Source organism: Barbus barbus (assembly GCF_936440315.1).
Source record: "Barbus barbus genome assembly, chromosome: 36".
NCBI classification, from domain to species: Eukaryota; Metazoa; Chordata; class Actinopteri; order Cypriniformes; family Cyprinidae; genus Barbus; species Barbus barbus.
Window position 1 is genome coordinate 21,476,987 of NC_136714.1, and position 23,317 is coordinate 21,500,303.

Here is a 23,317-nt window from a genome sequence, read left to right on the forward strand (position 1 = left end):
ACTTAATAAATACAGTAAGACCAGGAACATGTACTGAGGAAGTTTAAAAGGTCAATTTAGCTTTTACTTCAACTATAAATTCTTTAAATAGCATTCACTATCATTTCATTCTTCGCCAGCCAGTTTAGTCCACAACCCTCCCTTACAATTCAATGCACAAACTCAGCCACGTATAGTCTTCAGCCAAACAAACATCAGCACAACAGAACCGTGTGAAGAGAGGGCTACGAAGACATCGAGACGTGCTCCCTGTGTCCTCTCTCATTTGTGTGCCTGTGTTCAAAGCGAGAGGCTAATGAAAAGAGGTCTTGTGTGCAAAAAACAGGAAGGCCCAGGGGAGAGAGCATTAGGCTAATCACATTGAAAACGGAGAAACAGAGGCCCGCTCACTGCAAAAAGTGCACTCCAAGTAAAGCCAGGCCGCTTGTAATGAACACATTAGAGTTGCAGTGAAAAATGGCTTTTATCCACTGGTGGACATTACCATCAAATCACAAAAAATATAGTTGCCCAGAGGTGATACTCCAAACTGCACATTTCAGAATCTGTGAAATGAAAAAGAAAAACAACTTTAAATCGCAAGGTGTTCAAAATCACCAATCTGTGCCCACAAGGGTTCTATGCTCTGATTGGCTGAGATATTTTCTGTTTGTGACATGGGGCACTAAGCAGGAGAAATGTAGCACACTTCCTGGCTTGAGGAAAACCATGGTAACATCATGGTCCAAAACCCTCTCTGAATGGTAAACGTTTTATATGCTTGACGGCAGAAGAGTAACTGCGATAGAAGGCGAATCTGTACATTATGCATGGTCACGTTCCGTTTAAAAAGCAAACACACTTAAACAAGAATACCTGAACGCTGATAACTGTGAATTTGCCCAACTGAATTTGCAGATTTTAAGCTACACTGAAATAAATTATGTTTCTACTGTTTAACAAGATGGGGTGGAGATCACATAGACAATCTGGGATTCAAAATCTAATTTAAAAACAGGTTTTGATAATTGTAACATGGGAAAGAAGGTCAGAACGAATAAAAAAAAAAATTTTTTTTACATTCTTTCTGTCTCTCTCTCTATCTTATATACAGTATATATATATATATATATATATATATATATATATATATATATATATGGTAATATATTGTATATAATAAAATGAATGAATAATATAAATAAATACATTTACAAAATATTTATATTTTTTGAAATATGTCTAATCTCAATAAGGCTGCATTTATTTAAAAATACTATAATAACAGTAATTTTGTGAAATGTTACAATTTAAAATGACTAAATTCAGTTGTAATATATTTTAAAATGTAATTTATTCCTGTGATGGTAAAGCTGAATTTTAGCAGTTATTACTCCAGTCTTCGGCTTCACGTGATCTTTCAGAAATCATTATACTATGCAGATTTGGTGGTCGAGAAAAATTACTTATTATTATCAATGTTGCAGATGTGCTGCTTAATATTATTGTTGAAACTGTGATACATATTTTCAGGATTCTTTGAAGAATAGAAAGTAGTTAAGTTTTTTTAAAGATTCAAAAATGTGAAGTTTGAAGTAATCTGTTTTACTACCTCACAGGCCAATATACTGTATTATTCATAAGGGTCCATATATAATTTCATATTTTGACCAATAATTAATATTATGGACAATATTACAAATGCAGAGTTTATTTTATAATAATATGCTTAATATTTGCCTAATAGGACCACTTAAAGCTACAAATGGCTGATACCAGCATGGTAATCAATGTATATTGCACATGACTATTAAATCACAAGTGAATGAAATAAATGTAGATACAAAAACAAAAAAACAACACGCACCTGATAACCCTCAGTCTTCTTCTGGCACCACCTGAGCAGAGCATTCCTCTTGGATCCTCCATATTCCCTGGCTAAGGCAGACAGAGGGTCCTTTCGTTCCTCTCTGGAGAGACATCAATCATTTTAACAACACAGTAAATTTGTATTGGATTCAACTTTAATAGCAAAAACCATATTTCATTTTCTGAGTGGAATTCTACCGAGATGCATTGACATGATAGATGCACCAACTTTAAGATCTTTCTGCCACTAACACTGTAACAATTTATAAATTGATCATTGATTCTGTATTGTAAAAATAGATCATCTTACCTACACAGAAAATTACGGAGGAAGATTAGGGACAAGCAATAATAAAAATAAATTAAACCTCTTGAGATTAAAGTTGTTAAATTTCAAGAAAAATGTCTAAATATAATTTTGAGAACTGCAGACGGTGTTTGACACTCGCCAACGAGATCAAATGAACCTGACATGAGTGTTTATTCGCCGCATTTTAATTCGATTTTTTTTGCAAAATTTAATTACTTTAATCTTGAGATGGTTTTATTTTTTATTATATTTGGCCCTAATCCTCTTCCATAGAAAAGTCAACTCACTGCACTGAAGAGAATAATTATTTAAAAAATTAATAATTAGCAAACTGACAGTGTCCCATTGATATACAACCTGTAATGCTGGCTAAAGAAATACACTTTATAATAAGAAAAATAACAATAACAATAATATATATATAAATTTTTTTTAAATAATAATGATAACTATATTTTAATAATAAAATAAACATTTATTGTTGTTGTCCATAATTAATTTTTTACATTATGTTATGTTCTACATTATATTTTACGCTTTACAATTAAAAAAAAAATCCCTGTGCATAAATGTCCAGTTTCAACCAGCCAGCACTTGCGTAAGCTGCCAACTACCATCAGAAGTTGTTTCTAGCTGGATTTTTCCAGTAAGGAAGTCAATGCTATGACTAGAAGGAAATGCTCTGATAATAAAGGAAAGTGCAGAATGATTCGTCTTCCTCCAATGGCCTATTCAAAAGCCACGGTGAACCCACAGTCAGGTTTCAGGACAGGCAAATGAGTGACATCCATTAGTGAAACACTGAACTGTCAACACTGCAGCGAACAGACAGAGACAGAGGTAGAGTGTGAAACATAGAGACATCTGGCAAACCTGACAGCGAGAAAGAGTCCTCTAGAAAGTCAACAAAAGAAGAGCCAGAGCAGAGATGAACATAAAATAGACGGAGGCAAATAGAAAAACAAGGAAGGCCTGCCGCTTACCGTAAACGTCCTCGTGTGGTGGGCGTGATGGAGGCAGTCGGGGAGGAGGAGTTGGATGGCAAAGAAAGCTGGGGAGAAGACGAGCCTAGCGCAATGATTGACGAAGGCGTTAATGCGTCCGTTACCGACAAGTCTCTCTTTAACTCTTCACTGTTTCTGCGAGAAACTGACAAGTAAAGGATGCATGGACATTACAAAATCTGTGTGCTGTTAAAGGAAGAGTTCACCCAAAAATGAAAATTTGCTGAAAATGTATTTATCCCCAGGCCATCCAGTTTGTTTCTTCATAAGAACAGATTTGGAGAAATTTAGCATTACATCACTTGCTTTGTTTTGATCACTTGCATTGGATCCTCTGCAGTGAATGGGTCAGAATGAGAGTCCAAACAGCTGATAAAAACATTGCAATAATCCACAAGTAATTCACACGACTCTCAACATCCTTAACATCCCGTGAAATAAAAAGCTGCGTGTTTGCAAGAAACCCATCCAGATTATTTAACTTTAAACCGTCACTTCTCACCAAAATACGAGTCTTCTATACATAATAGTGCTTTCTCCAGTGTAAAAGTCGTCTCGTTCTGAATCAGGAGAGAAATATGCACAGATCAAGCACAGTTTCCTTTCGAAAAGAGTCCAAAACAATTCTAAACAAATTTATTGGTGGATTGTGATGTGAGAGGACCATAGGAGATGGACTTTTTGACTACAGGGAGCATTATTATGAATTATGGACTATGAATTATTAATGATGGTAATATGCCCAGAACTGATGGTTTAGCGTTAAAGCACCTTGATGGATTTGTTTCTTACAAACTTGCAGCTTTACGCTTCTCAAGACATGAAGTGATGGAGTGTGAAGTGTGGATTATTGTGATGTCTTTATCAGCTGTTTGGACTCTCATTCTGACGGCACCCATTCACTGCAGAGGATCCATTGGAGAGCAAGCGATGTGATGCTACATTTCTCCAAATCTGTTCTGATGAAGAAACAAGCTCATCTACATCTTACCTGGCCTGAGGGTGATTACATTTTCAGCAAATGTTAATTTTTGGGTGAGCTATTCCTTTGATGTCACAACACACAATGGGTATTTTGAATTACTGTATAGTTGAGTATTTGACTGTAGATTGAGCAGAACATGTACTCTAAACAGGTCTAAACGTACCTGATATAGACTTAGTCGAGTCTTTGTTTGTCACCCTCTGGAGGCTGCAGATGGGGCGCGTTACAGGTGAGGTCCGGAGGAGGTGGTCTGCTATTGAATTACATAAAAACACACATACAATCATGACAAAGAAAAACAGGCTTTATGTGGCATGTCTAAGATTGTGCACTTCTAAAATAAATATCCTGCTTCCTTCTCAAGGCTTGGCACACAATCTCAGTGGTCATTAACTGCAAATGTTAAGCCTGAGGGAAACGGTACAGCGCGATTACACATGACCTTTAACTCGGAGTTCGCCTCTGGATAACTAGATCAAACCAGTGTGAGGAAAGACCAAAAGATCAAGGAGTTAGATTTCAAGTGTGACTAACATCAGCCCACCTGGTATGCTCAGGTCCGTGTAGCTCGGCCTCTTGTCCAGCATTGACGACAGAGGTTTGGCTGAGCTGGTGTGCCTCTGTGAAATACAGGAAAAAAACATACAGGTCAAAACAGGGCTGGGCAATACAGCTAAATTTAATAATAGATATTGTATATATTAAATTTTTTTTTAAATAAATTGCCCTGAAGTGGCCTTAATTATAACCAAACCATTTTTTCCAAGCAGATTTAATATAATCCTAAAAAAATAATTTAGCATAGCATTAATAGCTTTTATTTTGAGATTTTTACATTTTCAGTTTTTTTTTTTTCAGTTTGGTGTTTGTATTTTTTGTTATTTTAGTAGTTTAGTCTTGTAATATTTTAATATAGCTGTATTTTATTTTAGTTTGAATAATTTCATTATTTTATCAAATATACTGTGTGTGTATGTATGTATGTATATATATTAATACATTATGATTTTATATATTTCATAAAGTTATGTTTTATAATAATTTTGTTTAATAAGTAAAAACAAAATTCACCTAATATTTGTTTTATTTCAGCTTTCTTTCAAAATAGTTTTAGCTCACAATATCAAATACTGATAATGTGGACAAATATAACAACACAGTAAGAAATACATTTAATTTAATACTAAATATGAAAATAGTAGACGGGGACTTTGTCGTCCAGAAAAACATTTTAACAATTTTCAGTTTTAAAGCAACTCTCTACAATAGACAGTTTGAACTGATTCAAAGAGAAGAATCAAACATGATGCAAAAGCTGTTTTTGTTACTTTTTCAGTTTTAAAACAGACTCTATTCAGAATTCACGAGACAAGTAAAGATTGCAAGGTTAGTCTTATGCCAGTGTGTAGGCATTAAAACCTGTATTGTGTTGTATGCTCTATTTTATATCACCAGCAAAATCATTTAGAATATATCATAAATATACAATATAATATATATCCAGCCCTAGTTCACAGCACAACTTATATAATAAATTCAATGAAGTTATGTTAGAGCTCAGGTGGTCAACACAGTTAGGTGTGAATTGTTGATGTGTTTAAAGCACTCTGTTGTTTTTCATAGCCTAAACGGATAAACACTACTGTCCTGGCTTAGAAAAATTGTCAGTAATTACCATTTCTAGAAAAACTCAAGGCTCTTTCTTATGCCCAATAACACAATTTTACAAATACAATCATGCTTAAGCAAGAACGTATTGGCTGTCTGCAAGTTACAGCAATACATCTAGTAATAAAACAATATTTTAACTTTAGCACCATGATACTAGGGTGCTGTGGGTGATTGCAAGGTGGTATTTTTCTGGCCCAAGTCAAAAGGTATATTAATAAAGCAGATATTCTGGTCCTCTGATTTAGATCTCATCCTTCAGTGCCAGTCAATGGGATAAAACTGAACGCTCAAATGTGAACCACCTCCTCAACAAGCAGCGTGATTTTATGACCACAGCACATCATGTTCTGAACAACCAACAATAATAAACTCAAATCCACTACAAATACACTACGAGATCTCTGTGCCTTGCATAAGTTTTGCGCTCAAAGTACGTCAAACTGCCTAATTTTTTTTTCTTTCCTAACAAAAACATCCTGTTTTGGCACATTTTGAGGAGACTTGCACGACCTATTCAAAAACAGCAGCACAGCAAAGGACATCCGTGGAGGACAGAGGGAGAGAACACGAAGGAAAGCCCCACTCCAGCTCCATGCACAGCAGATCTGCAGATCTCATCTGACATACAGGGGTTTTAGGTCAGAAAATCCCAATAGAGAAGAATGCATACATCTGCTAGAGTGATCAGAGACCCATCTAGCAAATTCAGTTTTTACTTTTAAGATGCGTTTTTTACCACGGCTTTATAGAGTCATATTTATGACAAATACACTACCGTTCAAAGGTTTTGGGGTCAGTGTGATTTTTTTTTTTAAAGAAATTAATACTTTTATTCAGCAAAGATGTACAGTGGGGATCGAAAGTTTGGGAACCCCTTGCAGAATCTGTGAAAATGTGGATAATTTTACCAAAATAAGAGAGATCATACAAAATGCATGTTATTTTTTATTTTATTTTTATTCACGGATGTTCCTGAAGGAAACACGATGCATTAAGAGCCGGGGGTGAAAACTTTTTGAATTTGAAGATCAAGGTAAATTGTACTTCATTTGTCTTCCAGGAAACATGCAAGTATCTTCTGTCGTGTCAGAAGGGCAGTACTAAATGGAAAAATATGATATTTCAACAAAATAAGAAAAATTTGGACATCTTCATCCTGTTCAAAAGTTTTCACCCCCCGGCTCTTAATGCATCGTGTTTCCTTCAGGAGCATCAGTGAATGTTTGAACCTTTTTTAATTGTTGTGTTTGAGTCCCTCAATCATCCTCAGCGTGAAAAGGTGGATCTCAAAATCATACAGTTACTGCTGGAAAGGGTTCAAATATGTAAAAGATGCTGGAAAACTGAAGATTCTGCAGGACCTGGAGGATTTTTCTGAAGAACAGTGCTCAGTTGAACTGTTCAGAACAAACAAGGGACTCATGAACAACCATCACAAAACAAAAAAACAGTCGTAGATCATCCAGGTAACCACACACAGTATTAAGAACCAAGGGTTCCCAAACTTTTGAATGTGGTTATTTTTTGTCTTGTGGAATATATGTAAACATCTTTACATATATATGTATATTATATATATTATATATGTAAACATCTTTTATGGATTACTCTTATTTTGGTAAAATTATCCACATTTTCACAGATTCTGCAAGGGGTTCCCAAACTTTCGCATGCCACTGTATTAGACTGATCAAACGCATCATTAAAGACATTTGAAATAATAATAATAATAAACATTTCAAATAAACGGTTATTTTTACTTTCAATTCATCAAAGAATTCAGAAAAAAGTATCACGGTGCCCACAAAAATATTAAGGATATTATTAACTGTTTTCAGCATTGCTAATAAGAAGAAACTGGAGCAAATCAGCATATTAGAATGATTTCTGAATGATCATGTAACACTGAAGTGCTGCTGAAAATAATGAATAAAATAATAAATTAACTACATTTTAAGATATATTAAAATAGAAAACGGATATTTTCAATTGTAATAAATTTCACAATATTACTGTTTTATTGTATGCAGCTTTGGTGTGTATAAGAGACACCGGTGACTTCTTTCAAAAACATTATAAAATCTTACTGACCCACACATTTGAACAGTAGTGTCACTGTTTTAAGTATTTATTTGTTTTGCAATGATGTTAACCTTATTTGTTATGAATACTCTTATTTTATAAAATTATATAAAAATACTAAAATAATCATAAAATTATTACTACATAATGAAACATTTGAGGGTAGAATTGGCCAAAACTATATTGTGATTTACACAGCACTATCATAATATATTATTACTCATAACCTGATGGCACTCGTGGCATTTAAGAAGTTGGTTATATAAATACATTCTTTAATTCTATAACACTTTACAATAAGGTTCATTAGTTAACTACTGTAGTTAAAACGAATAATACAAAACAGCATTTATTCATCTTCGTTAATAATATTAATTTTAGCATTTACTAATGCATTATTAAAATCTAAAGTTGTGTTTGTTAACATTAGTTAATGCACTGTGAACTAACATGAACTAACAATGAACAATTGTATTTTTTATTAACTAACATGAACAAAGATGAATAAATACTGTAATAAATGTATTGTTCATTGTTTGTTCATGTCACCAAATGATAACATTGTAAAGTGTTACCATTAATTCTAATTGTTTATACCTGTATAGGAGAGATAGCAGCAGCTGGAGGGGTTTTGATGGGACTGGGACTGAGCGGCGTTCTGGAAATAGCGGTAGCAGCAGCAACAGCAATAGCAGCGGCAGGACAGGCCGGAACAGGACCTGTATATATATAGAGAGAAACAGATGGACAAATAGAAAAGGTTTTATATATTTGCATTCCAACATCTCAGATTGCTAATTTATCACTTAAATCATATTTTCAATTAATAGCAACTTGCAGTACACTTAGCTGCAGCGCAAACCTCCTGGGCACACTTACAGCAAAATGGCTCAATAGTCCTTGTGAGGTTCGAACAACCTACAACCTTCTGGCAACCAGTCACAAGGACACAACCCCCTAAATGTGCGCATGTATCTTCATAAATCTGCATGAATTTATGAACCTTGTGAGGCGCTGTCGAAGCTCTTGATGAGTGTTTTGACAGTGGGTGAAGGTTCAGAGGAAGTGGAGGAACGTCGGCTCAGACCCATCCCCTGCCTCAGCGCAGCCAAGTCTCTTTCTACAGCGTCCATATAATTATACACACGGCCACGCTCCTCTTCCTGTCTGTAACGCAAGACAGCATATGCAAACATTTGGACAATAAAAAAAACAATCGCACAACCTGTGTCAACACATCCCTGTTGTCACAACACGTTGCATTGTAAATTTACATGACATCTCTTACTTCCTGCTCTTTAGTTCATCCAGCTCTTTGTTCATCTTCTCATTTTTCTCCTGAGCTTCCTGCAGGCGGCGCCGCAGGTCTCCGATCTCCTCTTGAGCTTCTGTCTTGATGTCATTGGCGATGATGACAGCTGTTTGCAGATCAGCTTGGAACTGACGCCACTCGGCTGATTCCTCCTGTGAGTGACAGGTGTCAGTTGGAAAGTGAAAGAATGAATCAATCAATAAATGGTATAATGATAAATGAAACAGAAACAAATAAAAGTGGAAAATTTACCCGCAGTTTTCTGTGAAGAACCTTAATCTCCTTCTCCATGTCATATTTCTGATCATGAAGCTTTTTGATGGAATCTAAAGTGACAAAAACAACAGAAATAAATATAGATTTATGAAGAAAGTTAAAATATCATTAATGTGTTGTTGAAAGTTCATTTTAATCAAATACCTAATTTTATTTTTACACATTTAATCTGTTCATTCTGATAAAATACTATAAATTATTTTGTATGTAAAATGATCAAGTACTTGACATTAAAAATGAAAGCTAAAGAAAATGTAGCTGAATGACGCCTCTATGTGGACAGAAGCATGAATAACCACAAGATAATGAAAACAAAACATTTGGTCAAGACCAAATTTGTTTGTTACATACATAGATATATTTGTAAGAAGAGAAGTACATGCCAATCTGTGTGTCATTTAAATATAAATAGATTTTAGTGACCATTTTGTCACATGACTTACTCTCCAGGTCAGAAATGATGAGGTTGTCATGAAGCTTGACAGCACGATGCTGCTCGACTTCATCCTCCAGCTCAAAGATGGTCTCCTTCATGTCAGCGATCTCTGTGTCCTTCTCCTCCAGTTCAGAGCACTGCTGCTCCAGAAGCCGCTTCTGCTCTGCTAACTGTGCCTGGACATCATCCCGAAATGCTCGGAACTCACCCTCAAGCTTTAGCGAACACAAAGATACACATTAGCCGGGATACATGTAGGAAAATGTACAGCACATTGCTACTACTTAACCTGGAGGATCAATATCTGTGCTTTAAGCATATGCTAATGCTACAACCTGCTAAAAACTTCACAACACAATGCCAGGCAATTATTATATGCCTGCTAGGAATTCTGAGTGGTTGTTAGCATGTTGCTACTAGGAACTGGTTATTCAAAATCTGTGCAGAAAACATAAGTTGGGAACTCTTGTTTGACTTTAGAAGTTGAAAACTACATATTACCGATGCTAATGCCAGTTCAAAACTTGATATATCACAACGCTATAATGATCTGGGTGGTTGCTAAGGCATTGCTATGTTGTTGTTAGGTATTCCAATTATTATGTTACTAGGGAACTAAATGTTCAATATCAATACTCAAAACAAATGTTGGGAACACTAGCTTGCAAGAAGTTGACATTTCATCCAGCTACATAGCTAATCTGCTAATGCTAATACTATGCTAAGGCATGGCGAAGACTGACACGAAAGAAGTTTTATTTTCTTTGCGCACAAAAAGTATTCTCGTAGCCACATAAAGTTAAAGTTGAACCACTGATGTCACATGGACCGTTTTAACGATGTCCTTGCTGCCTTTCTGGGCCTTGAAAGTGATAGCTGCATTACTGTCTATGGGAGGGTCAGAAGGGTCTTGAATTTCATCAAAAATATCTTAATTTGTGTTCCGAAGATGAACGGAGGTCTTACGGGATTGGAACAATATGAGAGTGAGTAATTAATGACTGAATTAGCATTTTTGGGTGAACTATCCCTTTAAGACAACTTAAGATAATCAAAGGTATGTGTTATCGGAGTATGTTTGTAAGTTTCACCTTGCTTATTGCCTCTTGGAGCTGGGCAGCTTCACTGCGTGTGTGTCCCAGTTCCTCTTGTAACTGAGCTGCTTTGGCCTCTGCTCTCTCTTTGTCTAATCTCTCGCTGTCCAGCAGGTGGCGTATGTCTGTCTTATTGCCTGCATTGTGGATGGAGAGGAGCTGAGCCACTCTTTGCCTCTCTTGCTCAAGTTGGATTCTGCAGCGATTCAGCTCCACCTGCTCCCCTTCAGACACCACCCTCAGCGCTTCCAACTCTGCTTTAGCAATGGCCCGTTCCCTCCGCTCCATTTCCACAGCTCTCTCCGTCATATGGACACGCTCCTTCAATGCCGCCATCAGGCCTCGTGCTTCTGCGTTCTCCTGTTCTGCCATCTTGAGTGCGCTGCTTAGCTGTTGCTGAACGCCCAGCAGTTGCTCCCGCTCAAAACGTGAGCCCTCGTTCAGCTCGGCGTAGCACCTTTCCAGCTCCACGTATCGGCCGCTTTTGGCATCTTCATCATTCTTGGCGTAGGCCACCCGATGCTCATCAAGAAGGCCTCGGAAGTAGTCCAGCTGTCTTCCGTACAGTTCCATACGCTCCCCTTGTTGACAGAGGGAGTCAACCAGAATGGCACGCTCCTCGCCCAGGCGTTCATTCTCTGTGGTCAGCTCTTGCGTGATCTGCTGCAAGTCGGCAAGCTCCTGCAGAGTGGCCTGGAGTTCTTCTGCTGTGCTGTGCTGGTTCTCCTCCATTTGATGGATGCGCTCAGTCAGGCAGGCCACGGAAACCTCACTGGTGTTCCCGCTGCTGCCCCTGCGGGAATGTTCCCGGCTCGGTGGCCCTCCTTCTGATTCAGAAGAGGATCCACAACCTGAGGGCGCGTCCAGAGCATCATCGCTGGAGGTGATTGGCTGGTAGGCCTCACTGCACTCACTGTCCAGTGCATCAGAAGAGCCTACACATCTCGTTTCTGAAAGCAAGTCCTCAGTAGACCCTTGGGCAGAGCCTTCTGCAGAAGATGCACACATACCACCCCCGCTGTTTTCACTGTGACCTCCACTGCCTCCACCAGATACAGGCTCAGGACTAAAGGAAAGGCAGTGCAGACCTTTGTCAGGGTTGTCTAGACGATGATCCAGAGAGAAGCCGAGAGCATTGAGACGATCCTTCAGCATCCGGTTTTCACTCTTCAACATATTTAGCTCATCAAGGATGCCCTGGTTCTGGTCTTGAAGGAGGAGCAGAGTTGACTCCACATCTGTGGCACTGATCACAGGAGAAACCTCTTTCTCCTGAGGCTGCTTGGTCTCTTGAGATGCTTGTGCTGCATCAGGGGCCTCAAGTTCTTCCAGACCAAGCTGGGCTCTCATACCTTTAAGTTCAGAGCGGAGATGGAGGATCTCCAGGTCTTTGCTCTTGGATAAGCCCAGCAGGTCCTTCACCTGGCACTCCAGCACTGCTTTATGGCTTATCTGGCTGTCTGCGCGAGATTTGCTCATTCGAGAATCAGTCTCAGCTACGGTGTGGCATCGCGATCGCTTCTGAGGAATGGCATCGGTGGCAAGCTTTTTGGCAACACTAGTTCTGGAACGTTCTCGCAAGCTCTCTCGGGTCGTGCCTGGATCCTTGGCTGTGGATGACAAGGCACGCCTTCCTGAAAGACCTACAGGAGAAAGAAATGAGTATAAGCAGAAATATTTCCATAAGCAAATAACCATAATTATGGATATTTCAGTAGCTGTGGGCTTCAAAGTATTTTTTGCAATGACAAAACACATCTTCAGAACCAAGGCAATGCTTAGCACTACCTGAATTGGTCTTGGACCTGGTCTCAGTGTTGCTGGTGTTCTGAGAGGAGCTTCCTCTCTTGTTTCTAGCAGTAGCTTTACCGTTGCTAACGGATACTGGTCCACTTCCTGCACTCACCGCTGGGAGATCATCATTGCTCTTAGCCTGGTTAGCACGCAAAACATTAAGTTAATGATCTGCTACAGACAAATCTAGGGCTGCAACTAACGATTATTTTGATAATCGATTAGTTGGCCGATTATTCTTTCGATTAATCGATTAATCGGATTAAAAAATATTGACCAAAAAAAACACTATTCCACATTCTGCCCAATGTCCTTCAAACAAACGTGACAACTGAATGCTATGAAAACATACAGTGCTTAATTAGACCACTTAGCATAATAAAGAGAAAACATATTTTAGAAATTTGTCAAAAATTTGTTTAAATTTAAAAATGTTATTGTCATTTATTAGACATAATAATAAAAAATGGCCTCATAACAGCTTGCATTCTTGCTGGTATTGTTTATGTACTTTTTGACTGCAATTGGGTATCGTGAAAAAAAAATACTCAAATAAAAAATACAAGAAAAAATAAGTGCTCTGGTTTTCTTTCATAGATAACAGCAATAATGATATTATAGCATTAAAAATAGCCTACTACTGTTACTAAAGAGCTTACACATATTGGAGTACTAACCAGTACAGAAAGCCGAAAAATGATTTTGGTTATCACCAATACTGTTACTTTAGAGCAGCAGTGGCACAAACCTTACATAAACACATTGTTAAACTTACATAAATTTGTTAAGCATTGTAAAAATTGAATATAGTTTAAACCTCTATTAAAAATTAAAATAATAAAGATAATAATAAAGACGAATAAAAACACACACTCAGTGTTAACCAACAGGTAAGAGTAATGTTCTGCAGGAACTACTTTGATCACAGTCACCTCGTCATTTCTTTATCCTGTAAAAGGCCGTTATGGAGCGTCTCATGTTTATATTCAGACAGACAATTACACGCTGTTATCCCTTTAAAGTTCCTACTCTCATAAAATATTTTAATTTATTTTAAACCGTAAATTAACTTTCAACAACAGATAATTCAGCACAATGGATATGTTTGCGCTGAAAAGCCTATTAATTGTCTCCCTCTCTACTGTGTTCTGTCCGTCTGACGCGCGTGCGCGCGCCCGCCGCGCCGACGCTCATTCGGTATTTTAAACTTAACACAGACTGTCAGGACGGACCTTTATGCAAAAATGGATATGCTCGCGTGAATTTGTGGCATTTATAGATAAGGATATGACCGTAAACTGAACGTTTTTGCGGTGAGGACGCACACGCATCTGTCAAAGCGCCTGACAGGGCAAGCCATTACTCTTATGCATTAACTTAAAGCTTAAAATAAAGAATTGTCATGTTTTGGGCAGCTTGGATCACGTGCTTCTCCGGCAGAATCTCATTCTGTTTCCTCCACTATTTTTAGATGCATTTTGTCCATAGAAATGCATTATTCAGTGCCGTAATTTGACTAACCAGCTGAAGTTGGACGTGCACTGTGGGCAGACCCGATTAATCGATAATGAGAATCGTTGTGGATGATTTTCATAATCGATAATAATCGATTTTATCGATTAGTTGTTGCAGCCCTAGACAAATCACAATGCAACATTCTTAGCTGGCACTTGGTTCAACATATTCATAATGATTAAATACAAATGTTTCAGCTTCCTCCATATTAAACAGTTACCTTAGACAGTTGAGCTGAACTCTGGGTTTTGTTAGTCATCTTGCCACCTGTGCCCATATTGCTGCTTCCCTCAGGTCTGCCTGGGGCTTTAGTGCCCGCTGAGGTTCTGGAGGTGGCGGCCGTGGGCTTGGTCGCCTTTTTCATGCTTGGCTCCAGGTTCTTGATACATTTACAGCGTAATCTAAGTGAAGGAAAACGGCCAATGAGTCATTTGGACACATTACACGCATTCAAATGGACCAACAAAAAATGCAGTTAATACTGAATGACAATTTCAGATAGCCCACTCCTTCAGAAAATATAGAACAGTTTCTGAACAGAATAGCATGCAGTTCTAAGTAAACCCAGCTGTAGAAAAAAATACATCACAAAGACAATCGCTACCACATTGTTTTTTTCTTCAAGCCTTTCGTTTTGTCCTGTAGCATTCAATAGCATTCAATCATGCAGAGCTTTAATCGAAAAATCTCATTACCTTACTCCGGCACTGGTTATTTTCCTCGGGGAACACATTGTGTACAAGTCTATGTTTTTGCTTGGAGACAGTTGGAATGTAACATTACGGTCCCCGAGGACTCTATTTATACAGATTCACACACACTGTAAACTCAGACACTTTAGGGGAAAACAGTCATTGGCCAGTGTTTGAATGCACACAAGACTGTGTGATTGGAAGAGAGTCAGAAGAGGATGGAACTGCCTTTCTTATCACATCATCATGGGTGGAGGCCAAGCCCGTTGGAAGAGCTGACCAACTGCGTCTAGCCTTAAAAGGCTTTGAAAGCCCCGAGCAGCAGCGCTAGGCCTGAGGCTAAAAAAACATAACAGCTATACGTACCACAGAGGGGAAAAAAAAGAAGCTGTTTGAAAAATGAAATTGTTTGTGTGTGTATGAACATGTTCCACTCCAACTGTAAGGTCAAATGGGGTAAATGTTTTTGTATTTATGTATATTATGACTTTATAAAGATTCTTGAATTAATTTTTATCTTATGTCGATATATTTTCTATGTCTTATGTAAAAACGCTACAGCCCATCTGTAAGAGTTATGTTGCTATGACAATCGTAATGTAAGAACAAAAGAAGTCTAGAAGAGAGATCTGTGCAAGTATAAGTGTACTCACATGTTGATGTAACTACTAGAAATAAAAAAAAACAGAGACTTCACCACAATGCTCATGCAGCTAGTGAACTGACCTTTTTCTTGCCCTTATGTGGCCTCTCTTTGCAAGTTGAAACTATGGCGATTTGGATACTTTGATGGCAAACAGATGAGGCATGCCCAGATACGAGCCTAAACACCCCTATTTTTCCCGCAAGCCTTCTAAGTTGATATGCTTGAACAGGAGTCAAAACAAAAAGCACCACACCCAACTTCAGACCACAACTCACAGTCCTGATATTTAACAAAAGAATGATGCCAAACTTGATGGTATTGTAAAATGTAACCATCTTTAAATTGAATGAATTATGTGCTGAAAATAAACACAAATAAATTAGAATAAGAATTAAAATACATCCTGAAAATTATTCTATTATAGCTTCAATAATAGCGCGTAAAGAAATAAAAACACAGAAATAAATTCCAGATATTCACCTAAAATTTAAAATTCTGACAACATTTACCTATAAATTACATATATTTCTTAAATATATACACATGTATGTGTGAGTATTTATTTATGCATACAAATAAATATGCACAGTACATACACATTTATTGTGAATTTTGGATGCAATTAATTGTGATGAATCGATTTGACTTTCTTACTTCTGTGGAACATTTTGGGCATTTTGAAAACTGATGTTTTTTAGCCATACAATGGAAATCAAATGGTAGCGAAATGGTTTGGTTAACAGCATTCTTCAAAAATATCTTCTTTTGTGTTTCACCAAAAAAAGAAAATCATTTGGAATTGGAATGACATGAGGGTGAGTACATGATGACAGAATACATTTTTTTGGGTGCACTCACTTTAACAAGCATTAGCAATGAAGCTGAGCATTTGGGTCAAGCACATCTCAGAAACTGTAAAATCCTTAATATAATTGGACAAACCCTGAGGGAAAAGAAAGACGCTATGCAGTAAAATTCTTCAGCTGAGTAGATTTAACTGCCCCAGTTAACTTTTCACTTTTGAGGTCACTGCAGGCAACTTTCTGTCAAACCCAAAACATTCCATCCAAACTTGATTTCAGTGCTTGATATGCAAACAGCTACCAGGCATTTGCACAAATCTGAGCACGCTGAAACACATCACCACAACACTTGAACACACAGACATATCCATCAACACACTTCTAAAAAGGATTCAAAAACAAAGAGCCTCAAACATGAGGACAAACAAATTCATATCGGGTAACAGGACAAACTCAATGATCACCAGTGGATTCTGAGCTGAGAATGCAAACCGAGTCTTTAAAATGAAAACAATACTGATTATTTCAGGTTACAACATCCTGACGTGTGTCACACGCACTCTAGGACTCCAAAGAGGTTATAGAAAAAAATATGCTTTCAAAGCTTTTGAGAATGGGGTGGTTGTGTCTCTCAAGTCAACTCTATGCCAAGAACTTGCGTGTTTTTCAATGTCTCTTGAGGTCAAGGGTCATTCCAGGTACATCAAGAGTCTTCAACACAGATGTCCAAACAAAATCAGATATAGGTAGATAGAACACTAAATTTAAACATTTTTCAAAATTCAGAAAATGTAAACATTTCAAAACAACACTTTTCTTTAAGGCCCGTTCACACCAAGAACATTAATTCAAATTATAACAAACTTTTTCATTATCACTCTAATCCTATACCACAACTATATCGTTTACGACACAGAGGAACAATACCACTGCAATCACTTTCAAACATTTTTTTCCAGATGATAAATGATGGCAACTAATCAGAATCCATTTGACTTGATTTGTTTTAGGACATAACTGAAACTATGTTTCACAAACCCAAAATGCCATACAGAAAGCCGCCCCTGTTTTATCGCCCATTGGTGTGGACTTTAATCTAGTTATCGCTCTTGGTACGAATGAGCCTTTAGACGTAATGGCCATGTTTACACTTCTTCCTGTGTGGTCGATTTGCCTGTGGAAGCGACAGCGTGTGATGATACTTTGAATATGTGCAAGATGGTGGAAAGTCATTTGGCCCTTGTGTATGCAGGACGAGAAAATGTATGCAATGCTGTGGGTAAGAAGAATAAATGGACCCTTCTCTTTGCAAAACATGAAAGACAGTGTTTCCCACACATAGACGAATCTGTGGCGGTGCGCCACAGATTAAATTCCGACCGCCACAGATTCAACACCGAAAAAAAAAATCAATACCGACCGTCACATATTGCGTTTCGTTATTCTTTTGTACGCTATTTAAAACACGCAGCGAATTCGTTCAACTGCATTTCCTTTCCCTGCTCTCTCTTCATCTCTCTGTCACTCACGCGTCTCTCCCTCACACACACACACACACACAGCCCTCCCCTCCCCTCCCCTCCCTCCGTGCACACCACATCTGTCTGGATCATCTGTGGAGAGAAGACGGCTGGCGAAAGGTTGGTATCTCGTGAACACTTTTAACACACAATCACAGATTAAAAAGTGCTATAAAATATTTTATATTCTGAATACAATAGTTTCAGTGTGTTGATGTTACTGTAAGTCCCGACCCTTAGCAAACGCGATTGCGCCTTCTTTAGAAAGTTAACTAGTCGCAAGTTTGCGGTAAAATGTAGGCTAGCCTAGTTGGGTTGTCGAGGTCAAAACACTATATGTAGCAGCTGTGAATCAAATAAACGTATTATAAATTATGTCGTTTCTTTACTCTTACACCGAATGTTTGCTGCTTCAATCCAGATGAGTATTGAAAAGTATTTTCCGCGACTGAAAAAGGCACGTGTTGAGGATGAGGACCATCCTGAACCGGAGGTATCAGTCTGAAACAGAGCTTAGTCCGACCAGTGTAATTAGTTATGTTATTGTTTACAATATTTTCAGGCTTCAACTAGTGCTGCTCAAGCAGAAAGACAAGGTCAGGGAGAGAAAGAAATAGATTTGTTAGGCATTGAAGAAAGAGGAGGAGAGAATTAATGTAATAAAGTTCTGTGTAACCAATTATTAACAGTTTTTTTTTAATTATTAACCTTTAGGAATTAGGAAATCCCTTTAGGGATCCAATCGTATCTCCTATCCAATCGTTCTTTTCATCAAGGGATTCGATTCCTTCACCGTATCTCAACACAAACCTATGAATTCAGTGTTTGGATTATTCTTTGGGATATTTCAGCCACACATCTAATCTAATGGAAATTCCTCACAGACCTGACACAGCAGCCGCTTGTTAATTGAGCATCAGTTTGAAGGCTACAAGGAGGAATGTGTTTGTTTGGATAGTTGATTACACTCACACACCGAACAGTCGGCAATTATTACAGCAGGAGGCCTAAACCTGTAAATAAGTCTATAAAAAATCCCAAAAGTACTCATAGTGAGAAAACACTACTTTTAAAGGTTGTTTCCATCGAGTGAGACATCGGTCCTAATCTCTGCCAAGGGTCTGACTCTCAGACATAAGAACCATGATGCTACTAATAAGAGCTTCCATTCAATGAAATCATTCCTCTGAGAGCTGCTAATGTGCTCAAGCAGAGTGCAGTCTGATCAAGAGAGATACAACTGGGTCAGCGTCCACAGGACGTCCCACTGGGCACACAGGCAGTCGTTTTCATCCAAGTCTGTTGAAACAATACAAATTTCTAATGAAGTGCTCAAAGGACAAAAAGATATCAGAAAGATCAGCTTGCAGCAAGCAAAACATTACAGCATTTTTAAAATGAGCCATTAGAAAGGTTTCTTTGACGTTGTAAAGGACATTGTGAAATCAAGTCAATATGAAACAGGTTTCACAACACCCTTTTCCGATACAGGATATTCAATGAGAAGAAAAAAAAAAAGTAGGGCGGTACCTGATTTTATCCATTGGGAATTGACTGGATTGTGAAAGGAGGCTTTACATACTAGAATGGAGCCAGAAGGTTGGAGGGATGTTTTGATTTTGAAAGATTATAAAGACTAGTTATTTTCAGCAAACAAAACCATTCAGTCAAAACAGAAGGGACAAAAAGTTTTCACTGAAATAGGTTATTGACTGAAACAATTTCCAATGAAGTGTGTGAGCTGGTTTGTTTTTGATTTTTAAGTTTCTGTAAAAAAAATATTTTGATGCATCACTAATAAAGACGAATATCTTTTTTTCTCGTATAACACACTAAAGAATCATTCACAATAAGTCCAGGAACATTTATTTTGAAAGCAAATAGATCGGTTTTGATTTCATGTTGACTTTAAGAAAAGAGCATTAGCAAAAGGCCACACATTTTAAAAGTTAAACTTGACATGCTAAATCTCAGCACTTAAAATGCATGACTAACCAATCATTGCTAAGCTGTGAAAGGTGTCAAGAAAATATTCCTCAGGTGTTGTTCCCCTAAAGGAGAAATGAAGAAAATTTCATACAGTACTTCATGCAGCCCAATTCATCAGCAAAGAATTTTTTGGCAGAAATGCTCAATAAAAAAGCTATGCAAAATAAGTTACTATTACAATAAGATTTCCTGCTACTAAATTAATATATATATATATATATATATATATATATATATATATATATATATACTGCCGCTCAAAAGTTTGGGATCAGTAAGATTTTTAATGTTTTTAAGGGAGTCTCTTCTGCTCATCAAGGATGTATTTATTCAATCAAAAATACAGAAAAAAACAGTAATATTGTGAAATCTTATTGCAATTTCTAATATAGGTTTGCTATTTTAATATACTTTAAAATAGAATTTATTTCTGTGATGCAGCGCTGAATTCTTTAGTGTCACATGATCCTTCAGAAATGATTCTAATATGTTGATTTATTATGAATGTTAAAACTGTTGTGCTGCTTCATATTGTCTTTTGGAACATGCAATACTTTTTTCTTTGATTCTTTGATGAATGCAAAGTTAAAAAGAGCAGCATCTGTTCAAAATAGAAATCTTTTCTAAAAATATAAGTCTTTACTATGATTTTTATTTTTATTCCTCCGGAATAAAAGTATTAATTTCTTTAAAAAAGAAAAAGAAAAAGAAAAAATGTGCTGACCCCAAACTTTTGAATAGCGTTGTATATTGTAAAACAAAATTTATTTTTTAAACAAATGCTGTTCTTTTTTAACTTTTTATTAATCAGAGAATCCTAAAAAAAAATAAAAAAAATAAGTAGCAGCACAACTGTTTTCAACATTGATTATAAATCAGTATATTAGAATGATTTCTGAAGGATCATGTGACACTGAAGACTGGAGTAACGATGCAGAAAATTCAGCGTTGCATCACAGAAATAAATTATATTTTAAAGTATATTAAAATTGGAAACTGCTATTTTAAATTGCAATAATATTTCAAAAAAAATGTTTTAATATTTTTCTGTATTTTTGATCAAATAGATACAACCTTGATGAAACTTAACATAAAAAATCTTACTGATCCCAAACTTTTGAGCGGCAGTATATTTGATATTCCTACTGCAATCAATCTTTCTATGACCAGCTATGAGGGTTTGCCATTATCCACATACTCTGCCCTGAAGCACTCCCCAAAATGCTTTGGATGTCTGGGGGCGTTGGGTTGACTGGAATGTGCTAGAATCAATTCAAACCAGCTCATCAAATGCCTTCATGAGAAGAAAAAGCTATGGATGCCATAGACTCAGAGCATATACCGAACAACAGTAAAGGAAATTCTCTTGCCATTAGTGATTGCCTCTTTTTGTTAAATAATTACCATTATGATACAGTCTTATTAACTGTATATAAAGATAGTCTGCATAAAATCATTTTGTCATGTGGTGTGACATAATATACAATAATTATCTATTCATAAAACACATCAAAATGATGACATTTACCAAAAGTCCTCTGATGTGGGACAGGCTCAAAATCTGGACAATCTGTTTAAAATTAGTTACTTTTCATGCTAAATACTAGCTTGTCAAACATATCTAATAGATCTCTCCACAAAGGGATTTATGCCTTTTAAGCTTTAAAAAAAAAAAAAGTAATGGAAAACTAAAATGCACTCTATTCATGAAATGTGACATGCATCTTAACTTGAAACTGGCACAGCTGCCATCATAATTTACATAATAAACGTTATTATGACTCATCTTATGACAAACGTAACAATATTTCCATCAAGACATAAACTTATCATCAGTTATATAGTTGCAGTTTGCTATGACATCAAACAAAGATTCATACACTGTTGTTTATGATTTTTCATTTAGGAAAAAAGTTAATTAAATCGCTAAATTGTTCTTTACCGACAGAACTGACGACAATCGACACAATTCAGAAGAACAGGACAATGACTTGCATGACATTTTACCTTGCGTACCTCGGAGAACTTCCTAGGATGTATCCAAATGGACGCAGGCTGGCGTCTTCATTACAGAAAAGAAAATAAACATAAAAAAAAATAAATAAATAAAAAAAAGGCACGTCTTTCCGGTTCCCCGGCAGCGGAGTGATCTTGTGCTTCCCAGTCCTCCCAGCAGACACCGAACGTGATGTGAAGCAGGAAACAATAATCGGTAGTTTTTTTCTTTGTAAATTGCCGTATTTTTCAAAATAAAGGTCTTTTACTAAATTTGCTTATGCCGAAGAATTTATTTGTGTTGTGTAGACTGAAGTGTGGTGGAAGAATATGAAGGACATTTGTTTAAAGAAACTTTAAACTCCCCAAATAATTGTTTTTGTAGCAGTATGTAGTAGTGGTTAACAGTTAAAAAAATGGGACACTGAAACAAAGGTTGCAGGACATTCCCAAATGTGGATGACCCAGATCAAAGGACTATTGCAGTCTTCAAGAAGTTTGTTTACTCTGTCACATTACATGAAAATCTTAGTTACAGTTAATTAAAGTCAAATAATCTCTTTCATAAAGACACTTCCCTAATGTGTGGTTGGTTGTAATTTAGAAACCATAACTATACACATTCAAGCATAAATCATAATTAAGCTCTATCTGGCCTCAGTTAATACTACTAAATTATGATTTATTAATGTCTACACAACCCTAAACCTACCCTTACAGTAACGCAAATACAGTAATCATGTGTTATATTCGCGTTATATTGTGATATTAACAATAAATATTTTTTTCTACCTATTAGATTGTGTTTTATTAACGTCTACACCTACTCCAACCCTAAACCTACCCCTTACAGTAATGCAGATGCATTAAATATTGTTGTTCAGCGCGAGAAAAAGAACGAAATATTGATGTGCGCATGCGCAGTAAGCCCCGGTAGGAAAAATGACGAGTAGGATAAAATATCAGGACACTGGCATCACTGTATTTTGAACATAAAAAAACATATTGAATAATTGAATAAAGTAATATATGAATTGTCTGCTCAAAAACACGCATGTATTTTCTTTATGATGTCTGGCTTCACAAAAAGTAGCTAGCTATTTGCTTGAGATATGTCTTTTTTTCGGAGACGCGCACGGCCGCGCGCTTTGTAAAACATACATGGATGGACATATCGAAAGCAACTTTAAAATGTAATCACTGTAACTCTTAAGTTTATATATTATGTCTGAGGATTAGCAAAGCTAAATATTTATAAGCATGTATAAATTTTCCTCAAAATGTTCATAAAAAATATTTTTCGGCCAAAACACAATATGGGTCAACACAATCAGATGCAAAACCA

At 36.8% G+C, this 23,317-nt stretch overlaps 1 protein-coding gene across 3 annotated transcripts in view; it reads right to left on the bottom strand.

Annotated features, from left to right (window-relative positions):
• LOC306856270 (cytospin-A-like) overlaps nt 1-22,108 on the bottom strand; it is a 31,696-nt gene extending 9,588 nt beyond the window's left edge. Inside the window, exons 1-13 of one of the 3 annotated variants that reach the window (XM_079395431.1) lie at nt 21,985-22,108; nt 14,548-14,728; nt 12,807-12,951; nt 11,016-12,661; nt 9,932-10,139; nt 9,465-9,538; nt 9,189-9,364; nt 8,904-9,067; nt 8,498-8,619; nt 4,692-4,767; nt 4,311-4,400; nt 3,142-3,307; nt 1,847-1,949 (exon numbers count right to left, since the gene is read on the bottom strand). In XM_079395431.1, the coding sequence (XP_079251557.1) occupies nt 1,847-1,949; nt 3,142-3,307; nt 4,311-4,400; nt 4,692-4,767; nt 8,498-8,619; nt 8,904-9,067; nt 9,189-9,364; nt 9,465-9,538; nt 9,932-10,139; nt 11,016-12,661; nt 12,807-12,951; nt 14,548-14,691 (3,114 nt within the window). In that variant the 5' untranslated portion in view covers nt 14,692-14,728; nt 21,985-22,108. Of the gene's footprint in view, nt 1-1,846; nt 1,950-3,141; nt 3,308-4,310; nt 4,401-4,691; nt 4,768-8,497; nt 8,620-8,903; nt 9,068-9,188; nt 9,365-9,464; nt 9,539-9,931; nt 10,140-11,015; nt 12,662-12,806; nt 12,952-14,547; nt 14,729-15,022; nt 15,075-19,055; nt 19,165-21,984 lie in introns of those variants that run through there. The other 2 variants (XM_079395432.1, XM_079395430.1) reach the window with 2 other exon arrangements.
• Between the last annotated feature and the right edge of the window lie 1,209 nt (nt 22,109-23,317).